At 37.0% G+C, this 27,384-nt stretch overlaps 2 protein-coding genes and 1 pseudogene across 3 annotated transcripts in view; 1 reads left to right on the forward strand and 2 right to left on the reverse strand.

Annotated features, from left to right (window-relative positions):
• The first annotated feature begins 13,158 nt into the window (after nucleotides 1-13,158).
• Nucleotides 13,159-16,701, forward strand: LOC120343880 (uncharacterized; annotated as a pseudogene). Its single transcript, XR_013475399.1, has 10 exons — nucleotides 13,159-13,667; nucleotides 13,776-13,817; nucleotides 14,064-14,148; nucleotides 14,202-14,394; nucleotides 14,451-14,774; nucleotides 14,922-15,138; nucleotides 15,206-15,388; nucleotides 15,495-15,752; nucleotides 15,853-16,024; nucleotides 16,095-16,701. The product of XR_013475399.1 is annotated as an uncharacterized LOC120343880 (transcript).
• A 294-nt stretch (nucleotides 16,702-16,995) lies between these two features.
• On the reverse strand, nucleotides 16,996-17,713 carry LOC120330332 (uncharacterized). Its single transcript, XM_078112687.1, has 3 exons — nucleotides 17,529-17,713; nucleotides 17,122-17,345; nucleotides 16,996-17,051 (listed from the first exon to the last, which is right to left on the reverse strand). The coding sequence occupies exons 1-3, from the start codon at nucleotides 17,711-17,713 to the stop codon at nucleotides 16,996-16,998; spliced, it is 465 nt and encodes a 154-aa protein (XP_077968813.1).
• Nucleotides 17,714-18,925: 1,212 nt separating this feature from the next.
• Nucleotides 18,926-27,384, reverse strand: part of LOC120330489 (uncharacterized) — a 280,708-nt gene continuing 272,249 nt past the window's right edge. Inside the window, exon 5 of the mRNA XM_078112688.1 lies at nucleotides 18,926-19,132. Coding sequence (XP_077968814.1) covers nucleotides 18,926-19,132 — 207 coding nt within the window. The remainder of the gene's footprint in view (nucleotides 19,133-27,384) is intronic.

Below are 27,384 nucleotides of genomic sequence, written 5' to 3' on the forward strand. Positions count from 1 at the left end.
CCACAAAAGAGGGGCGTCTTGCACGACAGCAGGTGCATCATATCGCACAATACTTGTCTCGAATATATTAATCACATGACCAAAAAAAAAAATTTTTCTTGAGTAAATCGGATTATTTTTTTTCGTAGAATTTCAATGATGATGTTTTAAGATTGCGCAAGACAATTAATTTTTGGTTCTTATTTTCATACTCAGAATAATTTATACCTTATCCCGCTTTTTTGGAAATAATTTGGATAATGGTTGCCATTGGCTTGTATTCAAAAGTATGGACTTTTTACTAGGATGATTTTGTGCTGCGCAAAATATTCGCATCCATGACCGATACCACTATTTAAAATGCCTTACCGTGTTAATTCAATTCTATTAACATAACTCAAATGTTAGTAAATCAAGCAGTTTACCACACATTTTGAGTCCACAAATTCTCATAGTATGTTAGAGTATTAATACTTTTATACAGCCAAAACGTGTTTTGCTGCTTTTACATTGTGACGTCACGGGCTCGAAGGATTCGATTCGAGTCTTTAACCTATTACTAGGATTTATCAAATCCCTGTAATGCCGGACTTGTCCCATCCCTAGAAGTTACCCAATTTGGCGGTGTGGCTCATCGTGCTAAGCGTTAGGAATACGCTCGCCACCGCACCTCTAATTACTTCGCGTGAGTTTGCAGATCCCATGTGGGTTTATTATGTGTGAGAGGATTGCTGGACTCCTCGCCGCCGTAGGGTGCTTCACGTAACCGCTGGTTGGTTACGGGTTTCCGAAAACAAATACCTAATCCAATACCCGACATGGAATGGTAACCGGGCGAGAGGCTGTGGCTTGCCATATGGTTGAGCCGTCTTATCGACTTTCCGGATTCTTCATTAAATTAACCTATTTAAATGTCGGTCGTGCATAAATCACGACAAAACACCGATTTGGCAATTGGCAACTTTATTAAAATTACTTTCGTTAAATTCACGAAACAGAACTCACTTGCAACAATGATTGTTGTTATTTATTGCTGGGCATATATTCTTAAATTTCTCGACTGCTTAAAATTTTTCTATTTTGAACGATGTTGCCATGCCAAATGGAGAAATTTGAAATAGTCAAATCGAATGAATATGCTTTTTGTTAATTGCCATTTTTAATAAATTTAATTGAATTACATTTCCAGCATTTGACACCATGAATTTACGCTCCACAGAAAATTGTTGATGCGTATATTTTAGCCGATATCTGGATATTGATCCATCGAACAAATTATTTTCAAATCTACGCCAACTCGTCGGCGCCCAAATGTCTGGTGTCAAATCTGTAACAACGATGCAACATGACGTCGCTCACTTAACGGCGATGCAACATGACGTCTCCGAAGTGAGCGACGTCAAGTTCAACGTGTGCGTCAGATGCTATTATTGTGATAAAAAAAAAATATTCGAATTTCAATTTTTTATCGGGTCTCCTACGACATCTCGCGATCAGTCTAATTTTCTATATACATTGATGACTTCCTCTATCGAATGACGCTATTTTCACGAAGTTAGCATTAGTAGAAGTCACGATTTGAGCCGCTCGAAAACAGAGTGTCAATTTTATGCTAAAGTGTTATTTTTTCAATTAATAAATTAAATTGCGCAATTGAATATAATAACAGATTTAGATATATAAGTCTTCACTATAGAAACTGCCATGGGCACAATATGACGCCATTCAGTCGAGATATAAACGATTAAAAATTCATCCGAAGTTACAATCATCCGAAGTTACCTGCTTTTACGGTACCGGTACACTGCTTTTCGTTACCAACTAATATATCTAAACATTCTGACCGACCCCTTTCAACTTGTATAATCTATCAATGTAAATTGTACACACAAGAGTTAATATCAGAGGAATTTTTCCTTAAATTATGTCGATTCGAATCTAGTCCCGTGCCACTTACCGGTACATCACCCACGTGTTTGACTGGCTGAGTGAAATAACTGCCGATTGGACAACACTAAAAGGCTGAAGGAAGAAACGGATGAAGTGGAGGGAAAACGGAAGTTGAAGTGTTCCCAAAGGTGAAAAATTAAAAAACACTAAAAGGCTGAACACTAAAAGGAAGAAGTGGATGAAATTTCTTCCGACGGGTAGTTAGGTGGCTGAAGTCACTAAAAAGCTGAACACTAAAAAGAAGAGGTGGATGAAATTTTTTCCGACGAATAATGAGGTGGTTGAAGTCACTAAAAAGCTGAACACTAAAAGGAAGAAGTGGATGAAATTTCTTCCGACGAATAATGAGGTGGTTGAAGTCACTAAAAAGCTGAACAGTAAAAGGAAGAAGTGGATGAAATTTTTACCGACGAATAATGAGGTGGTTGAAGTCACTAAAAAGCTGAACACTAAAAGGAAGAAGTGGATGAAATTTTTACCGACGAATAATGAGGTGGTCGAAGTCACTAAAAAGCTGAACACTAAAAGGAAGAAGTGGATGAAATTTTTTCCGACGAATAATGAGGTGGTTGAAGTCACTAAAAAGCTGAACACTAAAAGGAAGAAGTGGATGAAATTTCTTTCGATGAATAATGAGGTGGTTGAAGTCACTAAAAAGCTGAACACTAAAAGGAAGAAGTGGATGAAATTTTTTCCGACGAATAAGGAGGTGGTCGAAGTCACTAAAAAGCTGAACACTAAAAGGAAGAAGTGGATGAAATTTTTTCCGACGAATAATGAGGTGGTTGAAGTCACTAAAAAGCTGAACACTAAAAGGAAGAAGTGGATGAAATTTCTTTCGACGAATAATGAGGTGGTCGAAGTCACTAAAAAGCTGAACACTAAAAGGAAGAAGTGGATGAAATTTTTTTCGATGAATAATGAGGTGGTTGAAGTCACTAAAAAGCTGAACACTAAAAGGAAGAAGTGGATGAAATTTTTTCCGACGAATAATGAGGTGGTCGAAGTCACTAAAAAGCTGAACACTAAAAGGAAGAAGTGGATGAAATTTCTTCCGACAAATAATGAGGTGGTTGAAGTCACTAAAAAGCTGAACTCTAAAAAGAAGAAGTGGATGAAATTTTTTCCGACGAATAATGAGGTGGTTGAAGTCACTAAAAAGCTGAACACTAAAAGGAAGAAGTGGATGAAATTTTTTCCGACGAATAATGAGGTGGTCGAAGTCACTGGTTGAAGTCACTAAAAAGCTGAATACTAAAAGGAAGAAGTGGATGAAATTTCTTCCGACGAATAATGAGGTGGTTGAAGTCACTAAAAAGCTGAACACTAAAAGGAAGCAGTGGATGAAATTTCTTCCGACGAATAATGAGGTGGTTGAAGTCACTAAAAAGCTGAACACTAAAAGGAAGAAGTGGATGAAATTTTTTCTGACGAATAATGAGGTGGTTGAAGTCACTAAAAAGCTGAACACTAAAAGGAAGAAGTGGATGAAATTTCTTCCGACGGATAGTGAGGAATACTTGAAAATTTAATATATTAGGAATTGGGTAATTTAATGTTTGTTCTGTTCGTATTTATAAGACAATGTCCTCGTGGATTCGTTTTTTGGTAATTTTTTGTATGTTATGCTCAGTTCGAGCCTGGCGAATTGAAGGCCATGACATTCTCGTTATATTCTTTTTAATTTTGATGTAATGTGCAAACAAATTAATATATATATATTTTCATATCTAGCTGTTCTAGATCAACAAACCTTGTAATTTATAATATGTTTGTGGCCCACCTCAAAATGCCTCTGAGGCTTACCAGTGGCCCATTGGTTGAGAACCAGTGGTCTAACAGGACTTCGATTTGACTAATACATCATTATTCAAAGTCTTCGTGCGTGAACTGCTTGCAAAATTTATAAAAACAGATATTAAGTTAAAGGAATGAAATACGGAATCAAAAATAAATTATATTCGGGCACAATATCACGGCAATCTATGTACATAGATGTGTGGTCAACTGCGCGATTATTATTAATTTTTGATTCCTTTGTTCGTATTTACAAAATACAACGGCGATCCATGGACTTAAAATGTGTGGTAAACTGCCCGATTATAATTAATTCTTGATACATATTTTCGTATTTATAAAATAATAAAAGATATATATGCGGACATTGAAGTGCCCGAATATAAAAAAAATCCATTCGTATTTACGTACTCACGAAAAAATTGTCGCAAGTCAGAAATATAATTTATACTTTATCCCGCTTTTTGCAAATAATTTGGATAATGGTTGGTATATAAAAGTATGGACTTTTACTAGGATGATTTTGTGTTGCGCAAAATGTTCAAATCTATGACCGATAGCACTATTTTAAATGCTTGCCGTATTAATTTAATTCTGATAACGTAACTCATGGTATATAAAAATATATCGCAGTAATCTGCAAACATGAAATGCATGGTAATATAGTCATGTTGTAGATAACAGTTATTCCAGTGTTTATTGTATGCAAATTCCTTCATATACTATAGATCAGTAGTCGGCAACCACCGGGCCGCGGCCCATCGCCGGTCCGCGGAAAGGTCACTACCGGTCCGTAGAAAGGTGACATGAAAACGTACAATGCCATTGTTATCTTCATGTGAGGTTGGGTTTTTAAAATGGCAATTACAAAAACGACAGATCGAAGTGGTTTTAACGTAAGAAATGCGTTACGTGAATAGTATCACCTTCGTTTTTGAATGTATTGTCAACATACATTTTCTAACGCATATTATTTATTAGATTAGTTCGTTTGTATAAAGGTGGTCCGCCAAAATTCTGGTCAGGCTTTACCGGTCCGTTACTGAAAAAAGGTTGCCGGCCACTGCTATAGATCATTGATTTTCAACCGGCGAGAGACCTCCGGGTGTTCCGCGGAAAATTGCTTTTTTGCAGTATTATGATGTCATAATTGATATTTAACCGTCCGATGGATTTATATAAATTTCACAAAGCGCGGTTCACAACCGCTTCCAATCTTGCTATTATTTTCTACTACCTATCTTTGCGGAATGAGTTTTTTAAGCATGACCGGTCTAGGGCTGTGCAAAATATTCGAATAGCGAATACAATATTAAAATATTCGAATGCCATTTTACTATTCGTATGTACAATACCACATTATCTGTACCGCTTTGCTTGGGCACGGAATTCACGCCGGTAAATCGATCGCTTGGATTACGCGAGAATTCACCCTCGGCTTCCACTGTTATTTTGCAAAAAGCGTGCCGACACTAGTCCGTAAATGTAGAAACGTCAACCCAGATAAGATATCTAAAATAAAGTTACCAGCCTCCGCATGCTTGACCCGAATAGAAAATCATTTTCGGAAATTAAGAGTTACAAAGACGTTTTCGATACATGGTGAAAACGGCAATTTTAGGACGTCAGAAAATTCGAGTTATATAATTGGTACTCCTGTAATATGCGAACCAAGACGTTGGACACCAGAACGTAGTATGTGTACCAGGTTAGGCCAAAATTTTGTTCAAATTTTCCTCATTTTAGTTCTATTACGAGTTCGGAGACTAGCCAGGTGACTCCTATAGTATTCGTACCTGAAGTTATGGCCTGACCCTAACTTGGTACACATACTACGTTCGTGTGTCCGCCATCTTGGTTCACATACCACGGGAGTACCATATAAATAGCATAGATTTGAAAATGGCGAGTCAGAGTTTTGAAAAGCCGGTATAAAAACTTATAACCAGATAAGAAATGACAGGCCATACTCTCTTTTAATGGACTTTCTAATAGCTCGGCGTGTATTTTTAGTGATCCATTTCATCCTTGACCAAATAATGTTTCAAAAATGTGAACATTATACTCGACCATGGATCATCGGAATTGACTACATTTGTTGCATTTTGAAGCTTTTCCTGCAGTATTAATTAGGGCGTGGCATCATCAAAATCGTCAAGTGGAGTGTTGAATTTGCAAATTCCGTAAATAAAATTATGAATTTCCCGGTAACGATATTAGCTATGATATTGGTCGGGGTATTGATTTGTTGTAAAATAAATGGTGACTTGAGGTGATTAATTCTAATTAGCGTCTTCCCTTCTACTAGGTACGAAAAGCACTTGGGCACAAAATTGTTTACAATTTTTTGGTATCAGGTCGCGTATGTAAAATATCGTTCAAGAGTGCTGCCAAACGACAACGTAGAAATGCCTTTATTTCAGATTTTAAATCGACATTCTTTATTCACGCAATCACAGCTTCACAGATTTATCTAATCACAGTATCAAATTGATTTATTTCGAAAATAACACTGAGCCTAATAAAGTCAATTGTCGTCTTAATATTAAATGTGTGCATCCCGCTGACGATAATGATAATATTATTTGCTTAAAACTGGGACGTTTAATTTGCAAACGGCGATAAGTTAGATCAGAGTCGGCGCAAAAGATAAATATCAGAATACAATTAATTTGGCTTTGAAATCACTCCTTAATGTCATTAAAATCTGTCGCTGATGTGAACTCATAGTTATATCAATAATATGAAATCTCGATCTCCGCCGACCCACGGGAATTAATAGTTGCGCAAAAGAACAAATGGCGGGAATTTAAAAACGTTCAGGGGGACAAAATATCAGCGCATATGACGAAATTAACCAGTAAAAATCGCTTTGTTGCCGATTTTCAATGTTTCTATTAATTTCCAAATCTACCTCCGACGTTCTGGACCCTGCTGCGTATAAAAAATATTCGGTATTTGTTAAGAATATTCGAATTATTTGATTCGAAAAAAATATTCGATTTTGCCCACCCTTTTCTTGGCCGCCATAAGAGTATAAAAACACAAAAAATGGAGAGTCGTCGAGAAAGAGATGCGTGTTTGTCTCTCTCAATTAAATTCCAGCCAGAATAAAAAATTGAAACTCATCGAAACAGGCCCAGATATTACATTAAAATACCATTTCTGTTCCTAGCTCATCGGTAGCTCTGAATCGGAATATGTGTAACGTCTTTTCAAGCTGAAGTTGACAAGCTAATATTAATCTCGTTAATTTATTTTTTTCCGAAATGATCGATGTCAGTTAATTGCATAATATAGTTTATTTCCAAAAATCTCATTTGGTGTTCCGTCACAATTTTAGAATAAAAAAAGTGTTCCGCGATACAAAAAAGGTTGAAAATCACTGGTGTACGAGGTTAGGGATCAGATTGTGCGACATCTTGGTGCGCATACTTCAGTAGTACCAATATTTCAATTTCAACGAAGTTTAAATTAAATTTCAATCAAAATTAAATGTTTTCTAGAAGTCGGTATCTGATCGTTTATCAATTCATGTCAAGGCGTACCATAACTTAGTCGCAGAGAAGGTGTGATGTTGCATATTTTTAACAAAATTGCAATGAACTTTCGAGTATACGATCCATTTAAATTTGCGTGTGATAGAAACTTAGGTCATTCAGTGAAATACTCAACTGACAGATTGGAGGAAATTAATTACCCACACAGCACGTCAGCATCTCGAGTGATGATCAGGGTGTGTTGCGCTGAACATGAAAATGAATGAAGGCAGATCAATAAAAGTAAATAACGAAAAATTCATTTACATTCCCGTCTGGCAATTGGTGATATTTGGAGTGTTTGTTTTTCTTCGCTAAATGGCTCTCTTTCTTTCGAATCGCGTAAATCAGATTCGAAAAAAATTGCGATTTGAATCGATTCAATTCATAAATCTAAAAGGGGCATGCCTACTCATCAGTCCGCTTTCAGGGTCTTCATCCAATCTCACTTCCGTCGGGATATGTTTTGGCTATTTAACTCTCCCAATGTTCGGTATTTTAGTGACTTCAACCGCCTCAAAATTGATGAGACAAAATATCATCTAACCCTAACGTACTTCTTCCTTATAGTGTTTAGATTTTTAGTGACTTCAGCCACCTCACCACCCGTCGGAAGAAATTCCATCCACTTCTTTCTGTTAGTGTTCAGCTTTTCAGTGACCTCCGCCACCTCATTATCCGTCGGAAGAAATTTCATCCATTTCTTCCTTTTAGTGTTCAGCTTTTTAGTGACTTCAACCACCTCATTATTCGCCGGAAGAAATTTCATCAACTTCTTCCTTTTACTGTTCAGCTTTTTAGTGACTTCAACCTCCTCATTATTCGTCGGAAGAAATTTCATCATCAACTTCTTCCTTTTAGTGTTCAGCTTTTTAGTGACTTCAACCACCTCATTATTCGTCGGAAGAAATTTCATCCTCTGCTTCCTTTTAGTGTTCAGCTTTTTAGTGACTTCAACCACCTCATTATTCGCAAGAAGAAATTTCATCAACTTCTTCCTTTTAGTGTTCAGCTTTTTAGTGACTTCAACCACCTCATTATTCGCCGGAAGAAATTTCATCAACTTCTTCCTTTTACTGTTCAGCTTTTTAGTGACTTCAACCACCTCATTATTCGTCGGAAGAAATTTCATCAACTTCTTCCTTTTAGTGTTCAGCTTTTTAGTGACTTCAACCACCTCATTATTCGTCGGAAGAAATTTCATCCACTGCTTCCTTTTAGTGTTCAGCTTTTTAGTGACTTCAACCACCTCGTTATTCGTCGGAAGAAATTTCATCCACTTCTTCCTTTTAGTATTCAGCTTTTTAGTGACTTCGACCACCTCATTATTCGTCGGAAAAAATTTCATCCACTTCTTCCTTTTAGTGTTCAGCTTTTTAGTGACGTCAATCACCTTATTATTCGTCGGAAAAAATTTCATCCACTTCTTCCTTTTAGTGTTCAGCTTTTTAGTGACTTCAACCACCTCATTATTCGTCGGAAAATATTTCATCCACCTCTTCCTTTTAGTGTTCAGCTTTTTAGTGACTTCAGCCACCTAACTACCCGTCGGAAGAAATTTCATCCACTTCTTCCTTTTAGTGTTCAGCCTTTTAGTGTTTTTTAATTTTTCACCTTTGGGAACACTTCAACTTCCGTTTTCCCTCCACTTCATCCGTTTCTTCCTTCAGCCTTTTAGTGTTGTCCCTGCCGATTTGTCAGAAACTTTTTATAAGACCCAATTTTGATACCGTTGCCACCAGAGTATGCCAGTGAGCCACTAAAAATTATTGAGAGAGAGAGAGAGACAGTTTATATTGGCATTAGGTGATTCCGACTATAATCAGCTTGACGATATATTTTGAGAAATATAAAATTATTAATATGGTGTGGCATAATCTTTATACGTTCTATAGTTTATTTGTTTGTATTTTTTCTTTTTTCAAGTACCATAATCGATTTATGTCTCGCTATTTGGACACGTCAGTGTACATAACAATCGTTTCAATACTATGTTGTTGTTTTTGTTAGTATTATTCTTCCTCTCTTTCGTCATGATGAAATCGCTTTTCTCTTCGAATACTGGAACAATTGCTTTGAAATTCGCAGTGGTTGAAGATTGATGTTTTTGCCAGAAGGCTATTACTTTTACTTATTTCAAAAAATTCTGTGGATTTCAGATTTTTATGTGTCAGAATAAAGAATAGCGACACCTTGTGAGGTGTCCATATATTTGAGCACAGCTCTCTTGTTTTTCCTCCGATCTTATCATGTCTCCGCGATTGTGTGTACGCACGTGCGTGCTTTAACTAGTTGTAATAGAATATTAATGATCTATCAATCAATCAATGAATCATCGGGCTTATTTTCGGGAGATGTATTTTATTTTCATTTGTCAAAAACAAAATTACAAAGTAAGGAATTACGAGATTTTTCGAAATAGGGAGAATATAAAAACCGATATTCATTTATTTATAAATAACACGTTTTCTTCTCTCTCGTTTTAGATAAATCATTTAAAACGTGTAGGAGAGCTTTTTTGCTATCGACTAGGTCAAAAAAATCTCGCGCCCAAATCATTTTTAAAATCAGGACTAGGTACCATTCTCAGTGTAGGTCTTTATGTCAATGAAACACGGTATTATGTATGCCATGTTATTTTATAGTAGTAATACCCTATACAGGTTGGTCAAAGGTTTATCGGCTCCGGGGGCCACAAAATTACTTTTGCATTGTTCGCGGGCCGATAATAATGGGTAAACAGTGTAATATAAAACGAACATTTTTATCGCACAAACACACTGATTAGTAGGCTATTTGTCAGTTATCAAACTGAAACATGCTAGAACCACGAAAAAAACTTACTAAAACCTGCAAAAATCCTTCCAGATCTACATTTGGTGCAAGATTTCAAACACTTCATAACTAAAAAAGTGTTTCCGCAAATGTGAGTGCTTTCGAACATCGATAATATTTTCAAAGCAAAATCAAACCTTGGAAAAAGATATTCTTTTGTCACCAAGACAACTTTTCGCCCACATTTGGTTACAAATCTGTTTGAATTCGTCAGCTTTCTTTTCAAACTCATGTATACAAATTCACTTGCCAAGCCCATCATTCAACTTGCCTAGTGTAGTTACCTCAGCTGGACTATCCATAAAACTAGTCAATTCAGTGACATTAGTGGTGTAACATTGCATCGAAAGATTTTCTGGTTCATTTTATGACGAAACAATATCAAATGCGATATTTTGATTACTCTCCGAATGCGAATGCGGGCTACAAAAAATAAAGCTGGGGGCCACATGTGAACTGCGAGCCTGATTTGGACTACCCTGCTCTATACATTAACTGTGCATTGCGCGATTTCATCTGAGGTGAAGTCTTCTTCACATGCCTGCCCAGTAGAGCCATATACTGATGACGCATTTGCCCTGGGGCTGGTTTTCATTATGATTTGTGATAATCAAATTTGCACTCAATCACACTATAATGTGAAATAAACCAGGTTTTACTGCAGCATAATGCGATATTGTTTTACTATACTACCGATAGAGCATTAAAACCCAACCAAATCCTCTGCCCCAACTGTGGCATTGTTCCCATACAATAGGTATAACATAGTACTGTTGTGCTCTAATTTCTATTCGTGCTTGCCCTGTTTTCATTGTTTACGGCGTGGCGCATGAATATTTACGGCTGGTCTGCGTTCCGCTGTTCTGGAGGTAACACGTGAATCTGATGCTGTGCTCTATTTTATCGTAATCGTGCTTGCCCCATTTTCATTGTTCACAAAAGTGGCGCATTAATATTTACGACTGGTTTACGTTTCGCTGTTCTAGAGGTAACACGTGAATCTGATGCTGTGCTCTATTTTATCGTAATCGTGCTTGCCCTATTTTCTTTGTTTACCAGTGGCGCATTAATATTTACGACTGGTCTACGTTTCGCTGTTCTAGAGGTACCGTAACACGTGTGTTCGATGCTGTGCCCTGTTTGAGAGTAAATGTCAATTGTTGTTTAACAAAGCTCCAACCAAGCATAATAAATGATAACCGCTCAATAATACAGACGAATTATTATGTTATGTCCTGCGGGCGTTTTCTAATGTTCCGTTTTATATCAAGCGCAGGCATGCCGCACATCCGTGTGTTTTAGGCCAGTATGGTCCTGTGCGTACATCCCGTCTTCAAATTGCTTTTGCGATACGAATAAACATACACACAAATCCTCGCATCATCTGCCACTGTTCGCCTGCCAACATGGCATCGCTGATTGAAACGAGCCTCATGGGCGAATCCGATCGTCTTTCTTATGTTATCAAGTCGTTGTTTCTTCTAATTTTCAAGTTTCTAGACATTAAGGTGTCCCGGAATGGTTTAACACAAAGTTGGCAACCCTATCGGCTCCGGGGGCCACAAAATTATTTTTGCATTGTTCGCGGCCACGATAATAGGTAAACAGTGGTGCAATACAAAACAAACACTTTTATCGCGCAAACACACTGATTAGTATTTGTCATTTATCAAACTTAAACATGCAAAAACCACGAAAAAACTTACTAAAATCTGCAAAAATCTTTCCATATCTACATTTGATGTAAGATTTCAAACTCTTCATAACGGAAAAAGTGCTTCCGCAAATGTAAGTGCTTTCGAACCTCGATAATAATTTCAAAGCAAAATCCTAACTTTGGAAAATCCCATTCTTTTGTCACCAAGATTCCTCTATTTTATCGTAATCGTGCTTGCCCTATTTTCTTTGTTTACAAAGTGGCACATTAATATTTACGACTGATCTACGTTTCGCCGTTCTAGAGGTACCGTACAACATGTGTTTGATGCTGTGCCGTGTTTAAGAGTAAATGCCAATACTTATACTTATATGTGAACTGATTGTTGGTGTGAATGTTTGGGAAGTAAGGCGCCTCCATAATAACAATTGTAGTTTCTAACAACACGGAGAACTATAACAATTATATAATAGGTGAATCACTAATTTTGTTATTTAAAAACGCGGAGGTTGTGTTTTTTTCAAATGTCACATTTTTGCATTAGTAGTGGGGCTTTGTACAAAAGATCGAAGAAATCGCCACAGCCCTGGTTTAGGTGCTGCACGTACACGGCTCAAACCAACCAAGCATCGTGAGATTTGCAAAAAAGATGCTATTTAATTAATTATTAGCGATGGCTCACAGCATTCCGCTCGTGATAAAAATATAACATACGCCTGATTAATTAAAAAGGTCCGACATCCTTGTAACAGGACAAGGGGTGACGAATTTTCTCTGAGCTTAGCAATGATTGCTCGACTCACGTAGACGGTACTATTTACTACTACTATGTAAATGGACAAATAATTCGTACCATTGGGATGCAGGTTAAAGTCACCATGACATTCATGTTAATACATTTTGTTAGTTTAAAATTATATAGTAGGAGTGTTAAAGTTGGGTTATCACGGAGCATTTTTCTGGTTTAATTTTATTGTACAAATTTTTTTAGAATTTTTGACGCTTTCCGTTTACATAAAATCGACTTAATTTTTAAAAGTCGACCCGTCAGGAATCGAACGCTAATTAGTATGGCCCCGTGATGACGTAGCAGTGAGAACTCGTCAACGGAGTTTTGCATTAGGTTAAAGGCATTTTTGGTACTTCGCAATTTTATTTTGGATGGTGTGTCGGTTCTATTGGGCATTGCAGTTTAAAACGGTGCAGTATGTTTTAACATATACCAGTATTTTAAAATAATTTCAATGCAGTGTTGGCAATGACTGTGAACTCAGCGAACTGCGGTCAATTAGACTACCGTGTACCGGTACCGTACTTGGTATTTCTGCTGAACTATTACCGGTAGGGCCTACAGTATTAGGGTACGGTACCTGCGGTACGGCATTGACAGCATATTCTAATATTTTAGGTATTCTTTATATATGAATTATTTAAGTTTTACACTCTTTATCGGGTTCTGTTTTCTCTTCTAAATCTATAATCCAATATTTTTTTATTACATTGCCAGTGCACCATACCTAACACCTGAACACTGTTACACCAACCTGCCAACTGACCAACAAACCTAGCAGCAGTATAGTAAATCAAAGTTATATACCGGTATTGACCGTGCATCAGTAATGCCTAGCCGTTGTGTAATTGGAGGTTGCTCCAACACTCATAGAGATGGAGTGTCATTGCATATTTTTCCGAAAAATCAAGCAAGAAAAAAATTGTGGGTTAAATTTGTAAAACTAACCCGGTCTGATTTCTCGTTTCAAACACACAAAAGACCACTAATCTGCAGTGATCATTTCAGTCCTGAAAGTTATGTTGAGAGAATGAAATATTGTGATGAGGGCAGCCAGAGAGTTTTAAGTGAAGTTGCAGTGCCTTCCATTAAAAGAGGCAGTGATTTAGAAAAGAAAAAATAAAGATATGTGGTGCAGAAAAGGGAGGGATTGGTGGTTTGTAGAAAGAAATTATTCAATGACAGGTCAAGTTTTTATATATTCATATTTATCAGTTTTTTTTTTCAGATCGCCAGTGGCTTTTCACATGATGAAGCTTCGTCATCACAGGTACAGTATTATTTTCTGTCATTTAGGCAGCTGACAGAAGGTTAGAAAACTAATATAAGATCAGGCTATTGTTATTCCTCTAAATTTTTTTTCAGCAAACACCAATTTAACAAAATTATGATCCATAAGATACTGTGTGCAATAAAACAGTTGAGCGGTATAAGATTATGGTCAGTCAAAAGCATTCATTGCAGTTTATTTTGTCAAACAGTTTAGAGATAAATTGTTAAACTGTTGCCATTTCAGACAGTTACACAGCAGTCTAAGCAAACTCAGACTTTACAGAGACGTGGAAATTACAGTAAAGGTTCAGAACTAGACATATATTCAGGTTATATATTATTGTGGAGATGCTTCTTTCTAATTATTAAATATCTGTTGCAGCATGCCAATCCAGCATCCAATTAAGATCAGTCGGCTTGCAATGTGATTTGATAGCTGCACTTCCATTGCAGCTGTTCAAATCACAGGAGCAAAACATGGTTGTCGACTCCGACTCGATTTCTGAAATGGATGACGACTCAAGTACAGACAGTAGCTCTGACTTGATTAGTGTTTCAGATGAGTCATGCAGTGCGTAAGTATCAATCCTTGGAGGCAAATTTTATAGACATTTTCATTTAACTTTTAATTAATTTCTAGAGAAGGAGAGTCGTACGAAACTGTAAAGGAAAAATACATCGTTAGCCGACATAAGCTTTTGCAACTCTTTGCTAGTTGTGAAAAGTGCTCAGGAATTTGTGCCGTCGATGTAGAAAGGGTGGTTGGAACCATGGTGGTAATCCAAGCCATTTGTTGCCAGTGTGGGTATAATCGGCATTGGGAAAGCCAGGATTCCATTGGTGGTATATCAGAGGGAAACATCCTCTTGTCTGCTTCCATTTTGTTTGGAGGAGTTTGTCCCAAAAAAGTATTACGATCGCTTTGTAACTCAGGCATAAGAACCATCGCATACAGGTACATTTTTATTACAAACAATTTGTTAGGTAATATGTATTTTTCATATTCATAACAAAAATGGAATATTTATCAGTGAAATATTGAATTAGACAAATTAATTTATTGCTGTCCATAACATTATAGTATTTGACATTTCCTATTCAGTACATATCAACGACACCAGGATAAATACTTGCAGCCGGTGATTGTTGCATCCTGGGTTGAACAAAGAGCGGCATTGCTGGCGGAGAGGAGAGGCATGCCATTGACTATAGGTGGTGATGGCAGGGCTGATAGCCGAGGTCATTCTGCCAAATTTGGATGCTACACTATCATGGACCTAAAAACAAATGAAATAATTGATATGAAACTCATCAGGTAAGTTGTAGTGTATATCCAAAATCAACATAATTTCTGTTTTCATATCAATGTTTACTATTCGTTATTAGAAAAATGAAGTTACGAGCAGTAACCATATGGAGTTGGAGGGTTTAAAGAGAGGTATAGATGCACTTTTAGAAGAGGGAATAAGAATTGGCGAACTGATAACAGATAGACACCCATCTGTGACGAAATGGGTTTGTGAGAATCTGGGACGAAGCATTTTTTTGACATTTGGCACATTGCCAAAGGTTATTTTTTTTTATTTCATCAGTGCCATATTTTAAATTTCTGGACTCAGTTGGCATAAAATTAATGTTTCAAAAATCTTATATATTGCATTTCAAATTTTTGTAGGTCTTGGTAAAAAGATTGACTCAAAGGCTAAACTTACTGATTGTGGCATACTGCAAGAGTGGAGGCGGAGTATTATTAACCATTTGTACTGGTCGGCGGGTAGCTCGGGGGGCGATGGTGACATGGTTGAGCAGAAAGTCATGAGCCTACTTCGTCACATCCGAAATGTTCACACAGGACATGGGAACCTATACATGGAATGTCAACATGCACCTTTAGGTGATGAGGAGGAAAAAAGGAAGAAATGGATTCTTCCAGGTAGTAAATAATATAAGAGTTTTAATGGATCACGATCCAGTAAAAATACTGTAAAGTTTTTGGTGATTGCGGTTTGTCTTATATATCACTTTTTTAATAGGACAGAGAGCGTATGATGAATTGGAGAGTCTTTTTGATAACTTTAGGTTCAAAAAAGACATCCGAAAGCTCTCACCATTAGATCAGACATCTGGATTGGAAGGGTTCCACTCCCTATTGAACCATTTTGCTCCCAAGATGCTGTCGTATGGTTACAAAGGAATTTTCTGCAGGTGAGTTCCATAAATATTCCAATATCTGAAACAGAATAACGAGTTTTAACGGTGGGTATGTTTATTCTAGAATGTTATTAGCGGTTCTACACCACAATGCTAATAGTGGAAGACCTCAGGCAAAAACAAAGGATGGGTGCCTGCAATATGAGGTCCTGTATCCTAGGGGGAAAATGGGACAGCACACTGTTCGAAGAGTACGCTTTGAGCCGTGTTATGGTGAGTCCGTAAAATATAAAACGTTCGACTTGAAAAACAGAAGTATAAGTGATTCACTTATCTTTTTCACAGCATATGTGAAAGTCTTGCTTCAGAAAGTTATTTCAGAGGTTGATGGCAGTTCAACCACAAGCCAGGGTGATCTGTCACTGATATCATCACCACCACCAACCTTGTCTTCCAGGTGTGAGAGGCCAGATAAGCAGCTCGCAAAACAGGAGCTTCAAAGCCGTTTTAATAGTTAAGTATTGACAACTAGGGCTGTGGAGCCGAAAAAAATTCACGCAAGCAATTTCGGCTCTAACTTTTCAGGAAATCAAATTTGCCTTATGCAAGCTTTTGTAGTTTTAGAAAATTCAAATGTAAATTGCTATCACTATTAAGAAGTTAAAATGAAAAGAGAGACTAATCTATGCAAATTAGGCCATTTAAGTTTAAAATTCGTATCCAAAGGTCAAAAAAACATGTCAACCTCGGCTCCACAGCCCATAGTTCATCAAATGCAATTTGTCCGTTCGCCCTTCTTGGTTTATTTTTCATCATTTGTTTCATCTTCTGATTTTCTGGTAATTATTTTGTGCCAATAAATTTTTTTCTCTGAAATCTCCATTGTTTCAACGCCTCTTGTTATAAATATTGGGTTGGCCCTAAAAAGGGCCCTTTTTCATGCAGTTCGCTGAGAAAAATATTTCTAAGGTGAAGGTGGTTGAAATCCTGTGTATGAGGGGGATTCAAAATGTTCTCTTATCTTCCTACCCTGCCCCAACACCACTCCACGAATGATCGGTAGGAAGTGTAACGGTTACGCCTGAAAAAATACAACCAATAAGATCGAAAGAAATGACAGATAAACATGTTTAAACGTAACATAAACTTACTCATTTGGAGCTGCACTGATTTTGCCCCAGATCTTTGGTAAGTGGCTTCAAGAACAAAAACATTAAGGCATATTGGTTCAAATCCAGGATGATCAACAATGCATTGAACCTCAATTCCATGCTGCGTAGCCAAACGTTCCGAAACTCTTTTGACTGCTGGGGCTTCGTGACAACAAATGCATGATGCTGGATTGGATTGTTCAGAGCAGTGTGAACAAAAACACCTGCAAAAACAAGTGCGCTAGAATTGTATGGATAAAATGAAATACTGCTTTATTGGAATATGATTATTCAAGTTATGTTTAACTGATTCTGGATGTAAGACTTTTTATCAAACCATTACTACTGTAGTAGAAGACTACCAACACTTATTGTAGTACGGTAGCCTACTGTAATTATCAACGTACCAATCTGTATTGCCCAGACGTTCATGATGCAGCTCTTTTTCAGTGCTACTGACTTCCAGTGCAGTAAGCTCTTCAGCAGTATATTCAGGTTCGTACATGAACCCCCCCCCCACACACACACACACACCACCTGCAATATACATCTCATCCTCCTCATTACTGCTCTCATATTCGCTGCCACTCATCTTTGTTTCAATTTCAAATTGTTTATACGTATTTGATTTTATGATTAAAAACCATTAATGTGAACTTGTACGAAGTTGCTATAAATAACAATTTGAAAAACTGTGTCTTAGATAAATATCACATGAAACAATTTGAATTATGAAAATGAAAGCCTACCGTACTCTACCAGCGATGCGTTTGTAACATACAGCATCATCTCTTGGGCGCCTGACTACATGGGAATCCCACAGCTGTACATTTCTGTTCTATACCGCAATACTGTTCAACTATAAATCAAACTTCGCGAAAAAGAAATGGAATTAAATATAGAAATCGCGGTACATACGACGTGACTACAAAATCTGGAATGAGTTCTCACTACTACGTCATCAGAGGCCGCGTCCGAACTTGAGTCGATTTTTGCTGATGCGGTTTTTAAAAATTCGAATCTCGAAAATTAAGTCGATTTTATGTAAACGGAAAGCGTTGAAAATTCTAAAAAAATTTGTAGAATAAAATTCAACCAAAAAAATGTTCCGTGATAACCCACCTTTAAGAATATATGCGGATCTTTTGTACAAATCCCCCACCAAAGAAAACGCTTAAAAACAGGATTATCCATGGGAATGGGATGGGACAGCACATAGTTGTATTTCCCATGGGACACGAAAACCGTATGATTTTCGGAAAATGATGGTAAAACATTATGTTATAGATTTCGTGTCCATATATTTGAGCATTGCTCTCACGTTAGTTATGAGGAGCAAAATATATTCAGCATTAAAAATAGACTTCGTGAATGGACTGATGGACACATGTATAACAGTTATGAATATAAAATTGACAAAGTCTGTAAATTTTGTTGTTTTGCATGTTTCTTCGTACATGTAGTCCTATTGAGTGGACGCTAAACCTAAATTAACAATTATTATTGAATTTTATTCCAATGTGAATCCTATGGGATGGGAATGGGACAAAAAAAAATATGTCCCCAATGGACATGCCTGGTAATTATCCAGTTAGGTATAAGAATGCAGATTGAGCTGGAAATTCAGAATTTCAAATCATTCCTAAGCCTAACTGTATAATATTAAATAATTGGTTATTTTAAAACGTGGCGTTTTTTCCTCAAATTTTGCATTAGTGGCGCGGGCTTTGTACAAAAGCTCCAAGGTGTGTTGATTTGTTAGTAAAAACATTTTTTTGATAAAAGTTCCCACTGAGCAAAATTTTCAATCCGGTTTCAAATTTCGCAGAATGCACCCTGGACTGTACCACGGTAAAAATAATTTTTGAGTCCTTGATAATTGTATATTCTTATTAGCTTCGATTGTAATTTGATTGTGAGAATTCGAATTGAACGGAAAACGATCATACCAAACCTCGTCAGGTAGTGTTATAGTTTCCCCAGTTGTAGAATGAATTTCGCCGTTCGAATTCTGTAAAAAATATAATTTGAAATTACTTTGAAAACGTACTAAATTCAAAAGACGTTTTACGGCTTTTTTGTTAACAAGTTACTTGAAAAGCAGCCATGGTATGAGTGGAGGGAGGTTCTATGAACTGCGATGGCAATATATATATCTAAACCTGGCATGGGCAAACTACAGCCAATCCGGGACAAATCCGAACTGCTGGGTAATTCTATCTGGCCCGCCTGATGCTGCCACAACTAAACTGAAACAAAATTTTGATGTTTTAGCTAAAAATAGCTCAAGGAATTTGTTGAGACTGCGGTTAAATTTAGTTTCGGCACGGGGCTCATTGTTTTCCACTTTTGCTCTGCAACACTGTAAATATTGTTCATGAAATAAAAAATTTTACGTCACACTTACATGGCGCGCTAGATTAGGTGGACAAAATTTTTGGTTCCTGGTTCAAAAATCTCGCCCACCCCTGCTAGACACATAAACTGTCATAATCTGGTAAAATATGAATGAAGGTTCATGTTATTTGAAGGCCAGATTCTTCCCGGTTCAGGATATATCTTTCCTGGGGTTCCAGTCGGTATTTGCCCAGTCCGGATCGATATCGACACAATGGGTACATTTAACAGCCTCGGCCACGTTCCGTCATTGCTTTATAATATAACGGTGTTATTAGCCCGATATTATATGGCGTTCATTAAAGAAACAAATGTTCAAAATATGGTTTAGAAAAGGCAGCCGGAGGGCGCCAACTACCGTATTTCCCGGCGTATCAGTCGCTTTTCTAGACCCAAATTTTTGGCCTGATTTTGGGGGGGTCGTTTTATTGGGCGAGTATGATAATTTTATGTTTTGGTGTCGCCTCATTATGTATTAGGTAATGTTCGTCTATTGTGGACGCAATCGAGAGTTGAACACAATTAGATTAAAATTTAAAGACAGTTTGAATTCCCGTAGTTATTATGGATTGAATATTAAGCTACAAGTAAACGCCAATATAGGCTATTTTAACCAATGCGCAAACGCGGCGAACGCTTAAAAGGCATTGCATGGTAATTTAAGATTCCGATGTTGATGCGATTTTACTACCCCGACTTATTGGCAGGTTATATGCAAAACCCTTTTTTTATGCTTAAAAACGGGCCTCGTCTTATTGACCGGGTAGAATTATTCGCCGGGAAATACGGTGATCGTTCGTTGAGTATGACCTCGAATTCTAAAGGGCTTTCGTGATAAATTTTGTTATGTCGGAGTCGTGAAATTTCAATAATTAATTGCAAGTTGGTAAAATCTCTTACTGCCCTTATTCATTCTATCAACCAATCTATGAAGTACCATGCCAAGATATGTAGGCACATATGCAGCCACTTTAGTTTTTGAAACATCACAATAACTTAATTCCTGTAAAAATAGTGAAAAATTAATACTGAAATTACAATTATGAATTCCGTGAAATCGAATTTCGAAAGTTATTATATTTTATTAGTATTATTTAATTTGTTTTTCAATATTTTCACATGTATTAGGTTATTTTGGTGTTCCAAGAAATAAAGTGGCTACACATACGCCAGGGCCGTAAAATTCCGATAAAATCTTAATTAGTAGAGCTAATTACTGACCTGATATCCAATTCCTGTCCAAAATGATCTATACTCAAGCCCAAATGTTGTCCGTAGATAAGCCATCATTGGACGGAAATGTTCCACATCATAAATGTTGGCGAGTTGTGCTCCTCCGGCCGCTTTGCAAAGTTCTTTAGCGTGTTCAAGACTAACGTTGTAGGAAGGGTACACGAATGCTTGGAAGCATTTGGAATTGTATTCAAATTTGCAATGACCTGAAAATTAAGAAGGCAATAAATAATTTTATATTAATTGGGTTTCGGTGGGACAAATCATTTATCCTTCTTCTATGCCTTTGCATCGGTGAAAAGTCAAGTTTATTTTTTCAAACCAGTGAAAAAGGCAGTTTTGCATAAAATACGGGAAAAAAAAGATAATCACCCATTTCAACTAAGGAAGGGAAGCCGCGAGGAACCAAAGCTGGTTATCGACTAGCGACACCCGGTGGGTCCGTATGCATATAATGCAACTGATGTAGCGAGAGTGAAGACTCTTAAGTGATTTAAGAGTCTTGCTGCACGCTCCAAAAAATCTAGTTCTCTAACATTTCGTCATACCAAGGTCGAAGTTCCTCAGATATATATTACCGCCCCGTGCAGCACGGTATAATCAGTAATTAGTAGTTTATTTTTCCACCATACTAAATTGAAACAGAGAGTATGTTTCATTGTCAAACCATGAGACACGCAATATATGCAATACATATATAAATGATAACCCGCGAAGTTGAGACTAATTTTTAATTATTATATATAACTAATAAAACAATACATGAATTTTTATGAAATTAAAGGTTTTTTGAAACTTCAGATAAAGGCTAAGCAGGATTCAGGTGTAGCAAAATAATTTACGAACTCCCCAGTCACATCTGATTTATTTTGTTTTTGTTGAAATGATGCGTTGAAGGATTAAAAAAGTCAAAAGGGGTCAAAAGGGATTGTAGAGAATAAATGTTAACTTTATTCCAGGCGAAATAGTTCCAATTCCCGGTATCACAATTGTATAAATATGAGGTATGAGGCTAAATTTTAAAAAAATAAGGAGCTCCAGAAGTATGTGCACCAAGATGGCGCACAACCTGAATCCTAACCTGGTACACATGCTACAATCAGGTTGTGCGCCATCTTGGTGCACATACTTCTGTGGAGTTCCAAAAACAATGCATTATGAGATGTTTCTTGTAAATGCTATTATATAAAAAAAAATACACAGATTTTATTGGTAAAAGAAAGAAAGGAAAACACCAAATATCTGACGTCTAATTAAAACTAAATGCCTACTTTTACAGACCATTGGCTACGAGTTTTGCGGGAATTATGTTAGACAAGACTCTGGGAAGCAGTAAATCATTGACAAATAAATTTTTTATTGTATGCCTTCGGTTCAATTCTGATTTAACTTATACTATATTCAATAACAAAAATTTCAAGATTTACTTTCAAAATGTTTAGTTTAATTAAGGAAATCCACTCTAAATCAATATGCATCTGAAACAAATACCTGGTTCAATGTCCAATACGGATTGGTCGCTGACCCGAAGACTGTTACAGTCCTTCGTGACCCCTTATCGATTGCAATGAAACCCTGACGTTATTCCTTATGTGTATATTTCGATTTTTTCTCTAATTCCGGTATACACTTTTTCTTGCATGATTAAAATAAAATATCTCAATCTGGTAACCGGACGAGAGACCGTGGTTCGCTATATGATAGCTCGACTTCCACCGCAAGGGATAAATATGCAAATCCTACTCTAAATTCTGATACTGATGCTATATTTCACAAACCTTTGGCTGTCAAGACGTCTATGCTCGCCTTCTCTGGATTGAGGGCCATTGTTGTGATTATTTCATTCATTTTTTTAATTTCCCTCTGCATTTTAATCAGTCTTAGATCCGTTTGGCGTTGCGTGCGTTTTTATTATTATTATTATTAAAAGTTATGGCGCTTTTAATTACCAGGATTATGTGCGCCAGACTGAAAATAATTTTCTGACAAAAAACAGGTCCACAAAAGCCGTACACCATAGTGTAAGTAACACGCTACTTCAAAATAAATTGCAGTTCAAAATTCCCTACGATACGGAATTAATGTAAAATATAAGCCACACGGAAAATTATATACGTATATAACATATGTCTATATTAAACTGCGGGTTGAATAAACAAACCTAATTACATAAGGAATAACTTTTGGATCAGACAGTACGTATTTAATTCGAAATGGAATATTTAAACCAGGGGTCACCAACCTTTTCGAGGCCGAGGGCTACTTTCTGGGTACAGATTAAGCCGCGGGCTACCAATTCAATGTATATTTCTAAAAAGTCGCGGCTGTGTGGCCATCATTAGTGTGCTAAGCGTTAGGTTTGCAGGTTAGAATCCCATGCGAGGATAGTTATGTGCGAGAGGATTGCTGGACCCCTTGCCACCGTTGGGATGGCTTCCTTCGCCATCAAGTCCATGCTTACGAAAATAAATAAATAACTAATCCCATACCCGACATGAAATGGTAACCGGACGAGAGGCTTGGGCTCGCCATATGGTTAAGCCGTCTTATCGGCTATCTTCTCCCCCGGGATAAATATGTAAATCCCATCCTATCCGGAGTTTATGTTAAAAATGTTGATTCACAAAGATAGGTTGAACGAAACAATGGTCTCGTAAAATAGAATTGCTGTATGATTTGAATTGCGAGCTTTTTCTGCCCGTACTGCGCTGACCAGTGGATAGTTAGCGCGGTAGATTGCGTGACAAGCCGTGAATATATTTTCGCTTTGCCGTCGCTACAATCGCCCCACAAATGAGACACGCGCAGGCTGTTTTCATGGTGGTAAAAATATATCCACCCCCATTCATCGAGAAAATGGTGGGTTTTTCTGCCATTTTTCTTTGAAATCAAGAATTATATTATTGCTGCTCCAAAAACCAACGGACAAGAAAAAGCGCGGGTTCGTGGTAAATGATATCAGTGTGATGTCATAATTGCAAGAGTGTTAATTGACCCGTCACACTACTGAGATCAAATAAAAATCAGGTTGATGGCTACAATATTTAATATAGTGCCATTCCTGATTCCCATATAAGTGTGATTTACACAAGAATAGCAGGACAAAATTTATTTGATGTAGCTTACTCTTAAGCGCCGTTATTAAGCTTAGTTTGAAACAGACCTGCGGGCGACTCATATGGTCTTCACGGGCGACTTGGTGCCCGCGGGCAACGCGTTGGTGACCCCTGATTTAAACTATGTGCATTATTTATCAAAATATTTCTTTCATTAATATACTTTGGACAAAATAGTAAAAAATGGGCTACAGTTTCTTGTACAGAGCAAGTATCGCATTCGCCATCTGGGTGACAGCCTATTTTAAAAAGATGGTGGGAGAGCCTGCAATGTCCAGTCTGAATATAATTGATTGGGGATCGCGTTAGAGAAAGGTTCGGATATGAATCTGCTGTCGGAATGAACATTTTGAAATGTGATGCGATGGTCGACGATTGGTATTCAAATTTCCATTTATTCAAACTTATACTTCTAATTACAGTTTTTGCCTCTTGTACTGTATGTGGGATATTGTCGATAGCGGCGTCTCCAATGCACGATCTTGCAAGCTGATCCGCTCTTTCATTTCCCAATATGCCCACATGACCTGGAATCCAAATATATTTGACGTTGATACCTTCTTTTCTCAAATTAATAAGTATACAAATTATTCGCGCAACCAGATGGTGAGATGAACTATTGAAACATTCGATACTTTTAAGTGCGCCAAGACAATCCGAAAGAATCAGTACTGAGGAAGGGCGATTTATGCCTATCCATTCCATTGCCATGCTTATTGCATAAAGTTCGTCAGTGTATGACGTTTGGGTTCGTGGTAATGAAAAGGTCATAGTAGTTTCACTCTGTAGCACGTAAAAAGAACAGCCAACTCCTTCCTCTGTTTTAGATCCGTCAGTGTAAACATATGTATAATGTTCAAAGATAGATTGAATATAATCATTACTCACAACCTTGATATTGTTTGTTGCAACCGGTTTTAGTATATTGACGAGTTCACAATCAACAGCTGGTTTTTCTATCGTCCATGGAGCATCGTAATACACTGGATATCTCGATACTTCCAAATTGTTGAAAATATTCGAACTTGTCAACATGTTAAATGTTTTGAAAAGAGGGGAATTGGGAAAGTATTCCTGCCAAGATTCTCCAATTATATGTTTTAGAGGATGATTATTTATAGAGATGAGGTTCAATTTATAATTGAGACAAAGCTGCAGATGTCGGATATGTAAATTTAATTCTCCCGTAGCTGCAATGGAGGTACTTTTCATAGCGCCACAGCATATTCTTAGACACTGGCTTTGTATTAACTATATCTTTTTCAGGTAGGAATTAGGAGCAAAAGAGTAAGCTTCCATTCCATATTCATAAATAGGTTTTATTATTGATCGAAATAAAGCGATAAGAGCTTCCTTGGAGGCGCCCCATGATGTACCCGTAAGAAGCCTTAAAATGTTTATTCTTTTCAGAGATTTCTCATATATGTAGTTATATGATGTTTGTAAGACAGACGTTTATCAAAAATAATTCCCAGGTATTTAAACTCTGATTTTACTGGAAGCACTTGACCACCCATTTTCAATCTAATATTGTGTAATCGTCGTACCTTGGTAAAAACCATGGCTGTTGACTTCGTTTTTGAAATTGTGAAACCCCACTGTTGACACCATGTACTTATCACGTCTAAAGATGATTGGATTGAAGCTTCTATTTTCCTAACTTGTAGGCCCGATTCCCAGATTGCTCCGTCTTCCTAAAAAAGTTTACATACTGATGCCGCTATGTTAGCGGGTAAATCATTAATGAAAAAAGAATGGGACTGATCACACTGCCTTGCACAATTCCATTTTCTTGTTCGAATATTCTGGATAGAGTGGATCCGATACGAACTTGAAAATTTCATTTTTGAAGGAAAGATTTTATCCACACGAGCATACGTCCTCGAATTCCGAGTGCGTGTAACTTCGAGATGAGTCCACTACGCCATATCATATCGTAAGCGCGTTGGATATCTAAGAAAACGGATACGACATGTCTTTTGTTATTGATTGCTTTATACACTTCATCGTGCAAACATAATATGTTGTCAGTTGTAGATTTTCCACGACGAAAACCTGCTTGATCATCACTTAATATATTATTTTTAGTTAAAAACCATTGTAGTCTTTTTGCTATCATAGTTTCCATAATTTTACAAAGATGACTGGTTAAAGCTATAGGTCTGTAGGAATTTGGCGAGGTAGCCGGTTTATTAGATTTAAGTATGGGTATTATAGTGGAATGCAACCATTTGCTTGGAACATAGCTAGACGCCCAAGATTTATTATAAAATGACAAAAGTGTCTTCATCGAAATGTCGGGAAGGTGTTTGATCATGTCGTAACATATTCCGTCTTCACCAGGGGACTTATTCTTTTTCGATGCCAATGCCAACTTTAACTCTTCTATTGAAAAATTTGTATTAATTTCGCTAGAAAAGTTGCTTTCGATTGAAATAGATCTAAAAGTGTTCCTTTCAAATTCTGCCTTTCGCGAAATAATTCCTTGGCAGTAGTTATCAGTACTACTAACCGAGTTAAACACAGATCCCAGCATATTAGCCTTATCCAAGTCAGTTGTTAAAATTTTATCAGCGTCATGCATGGTAGGTATATTAATATTATTATGACGGGAAGTGCCGGTGAAGCTTCGAACAACATTCCAAACTGTTGACAGACTACTCTGCTTATTCAACGAATTACAATATTGTATCCAACTATTTCTTTTGGTTTTTAGAATTATCCGTCTACATTCCGCTCTGCGCTTTTTAAATTCTACTATGTCACTCTGATTCCACGTTCTTTTCCTTTTTAAATATGATGCTCTTTTTAATCTAACAGCTTTATCACATTCCGATGACCACCAAGGAACTGGCGATTTGTTTTTGATATTTTTGGTATAAGGGATGGATTGTTGAGCCGCTTCAGTCAAGCGATGTGATATGTTATTACTAAAAACTTCTACGTCGTCTGATATCAGTAAATCATTGATTGTGTCTATGCATTTTAATTGAAATTTATTTCAATCAGCTTTCTTCAGCGACCAGGATGAAAATTGTATTTTATGAGAGAACTTTACTCAAAGATAGGTTAAAATTATGCAGTGGTCGCTCCCGATGAACTGGTCAGTGACAACCGCGCGACATTTCGAAGCAATATCAAGCGTAGCAATCGATAGGTCCAATAGAGACCACCTATTTATAGCTCTCATGGATATATTCATTCTTGTTGGTTGGGAAGTGTTAAGTATTACTAAATTATTTTCTTCAACGGCATCCATGAGCATATTACCCCGTGAATTTGTCATGGAGCTCATCCACATCCGATGATGTGCATTAAAATCTCCAAAGAACATTGATCTACATGGAAAGTCTCGGATGAATTTGAAATGGCTTTGATTCAAAATATTTCCCGGAGGTATATATACATTGACAAATTTATGTTCATGTATTTCTATGCATTGTACTTCAACAGGCGATGGTGCTTTCAAAGAGATCTCTCTGTAAGGTAACGAGTTTCTAACTATAATAGCCAGGCC

This window comes from Styela clava, chromosome 5, assembly GCF_964204865.1.
Source record: "Styela clava chromosome 5, kaStyClav1.hap1.2, whole genome shotgun sequence".
Lineage (NCBI taxonomy): Eukaryota > Metazoa > Chordata > Ascidiacea > Stolidobranchia > Styelidae > Styela > Styela clava.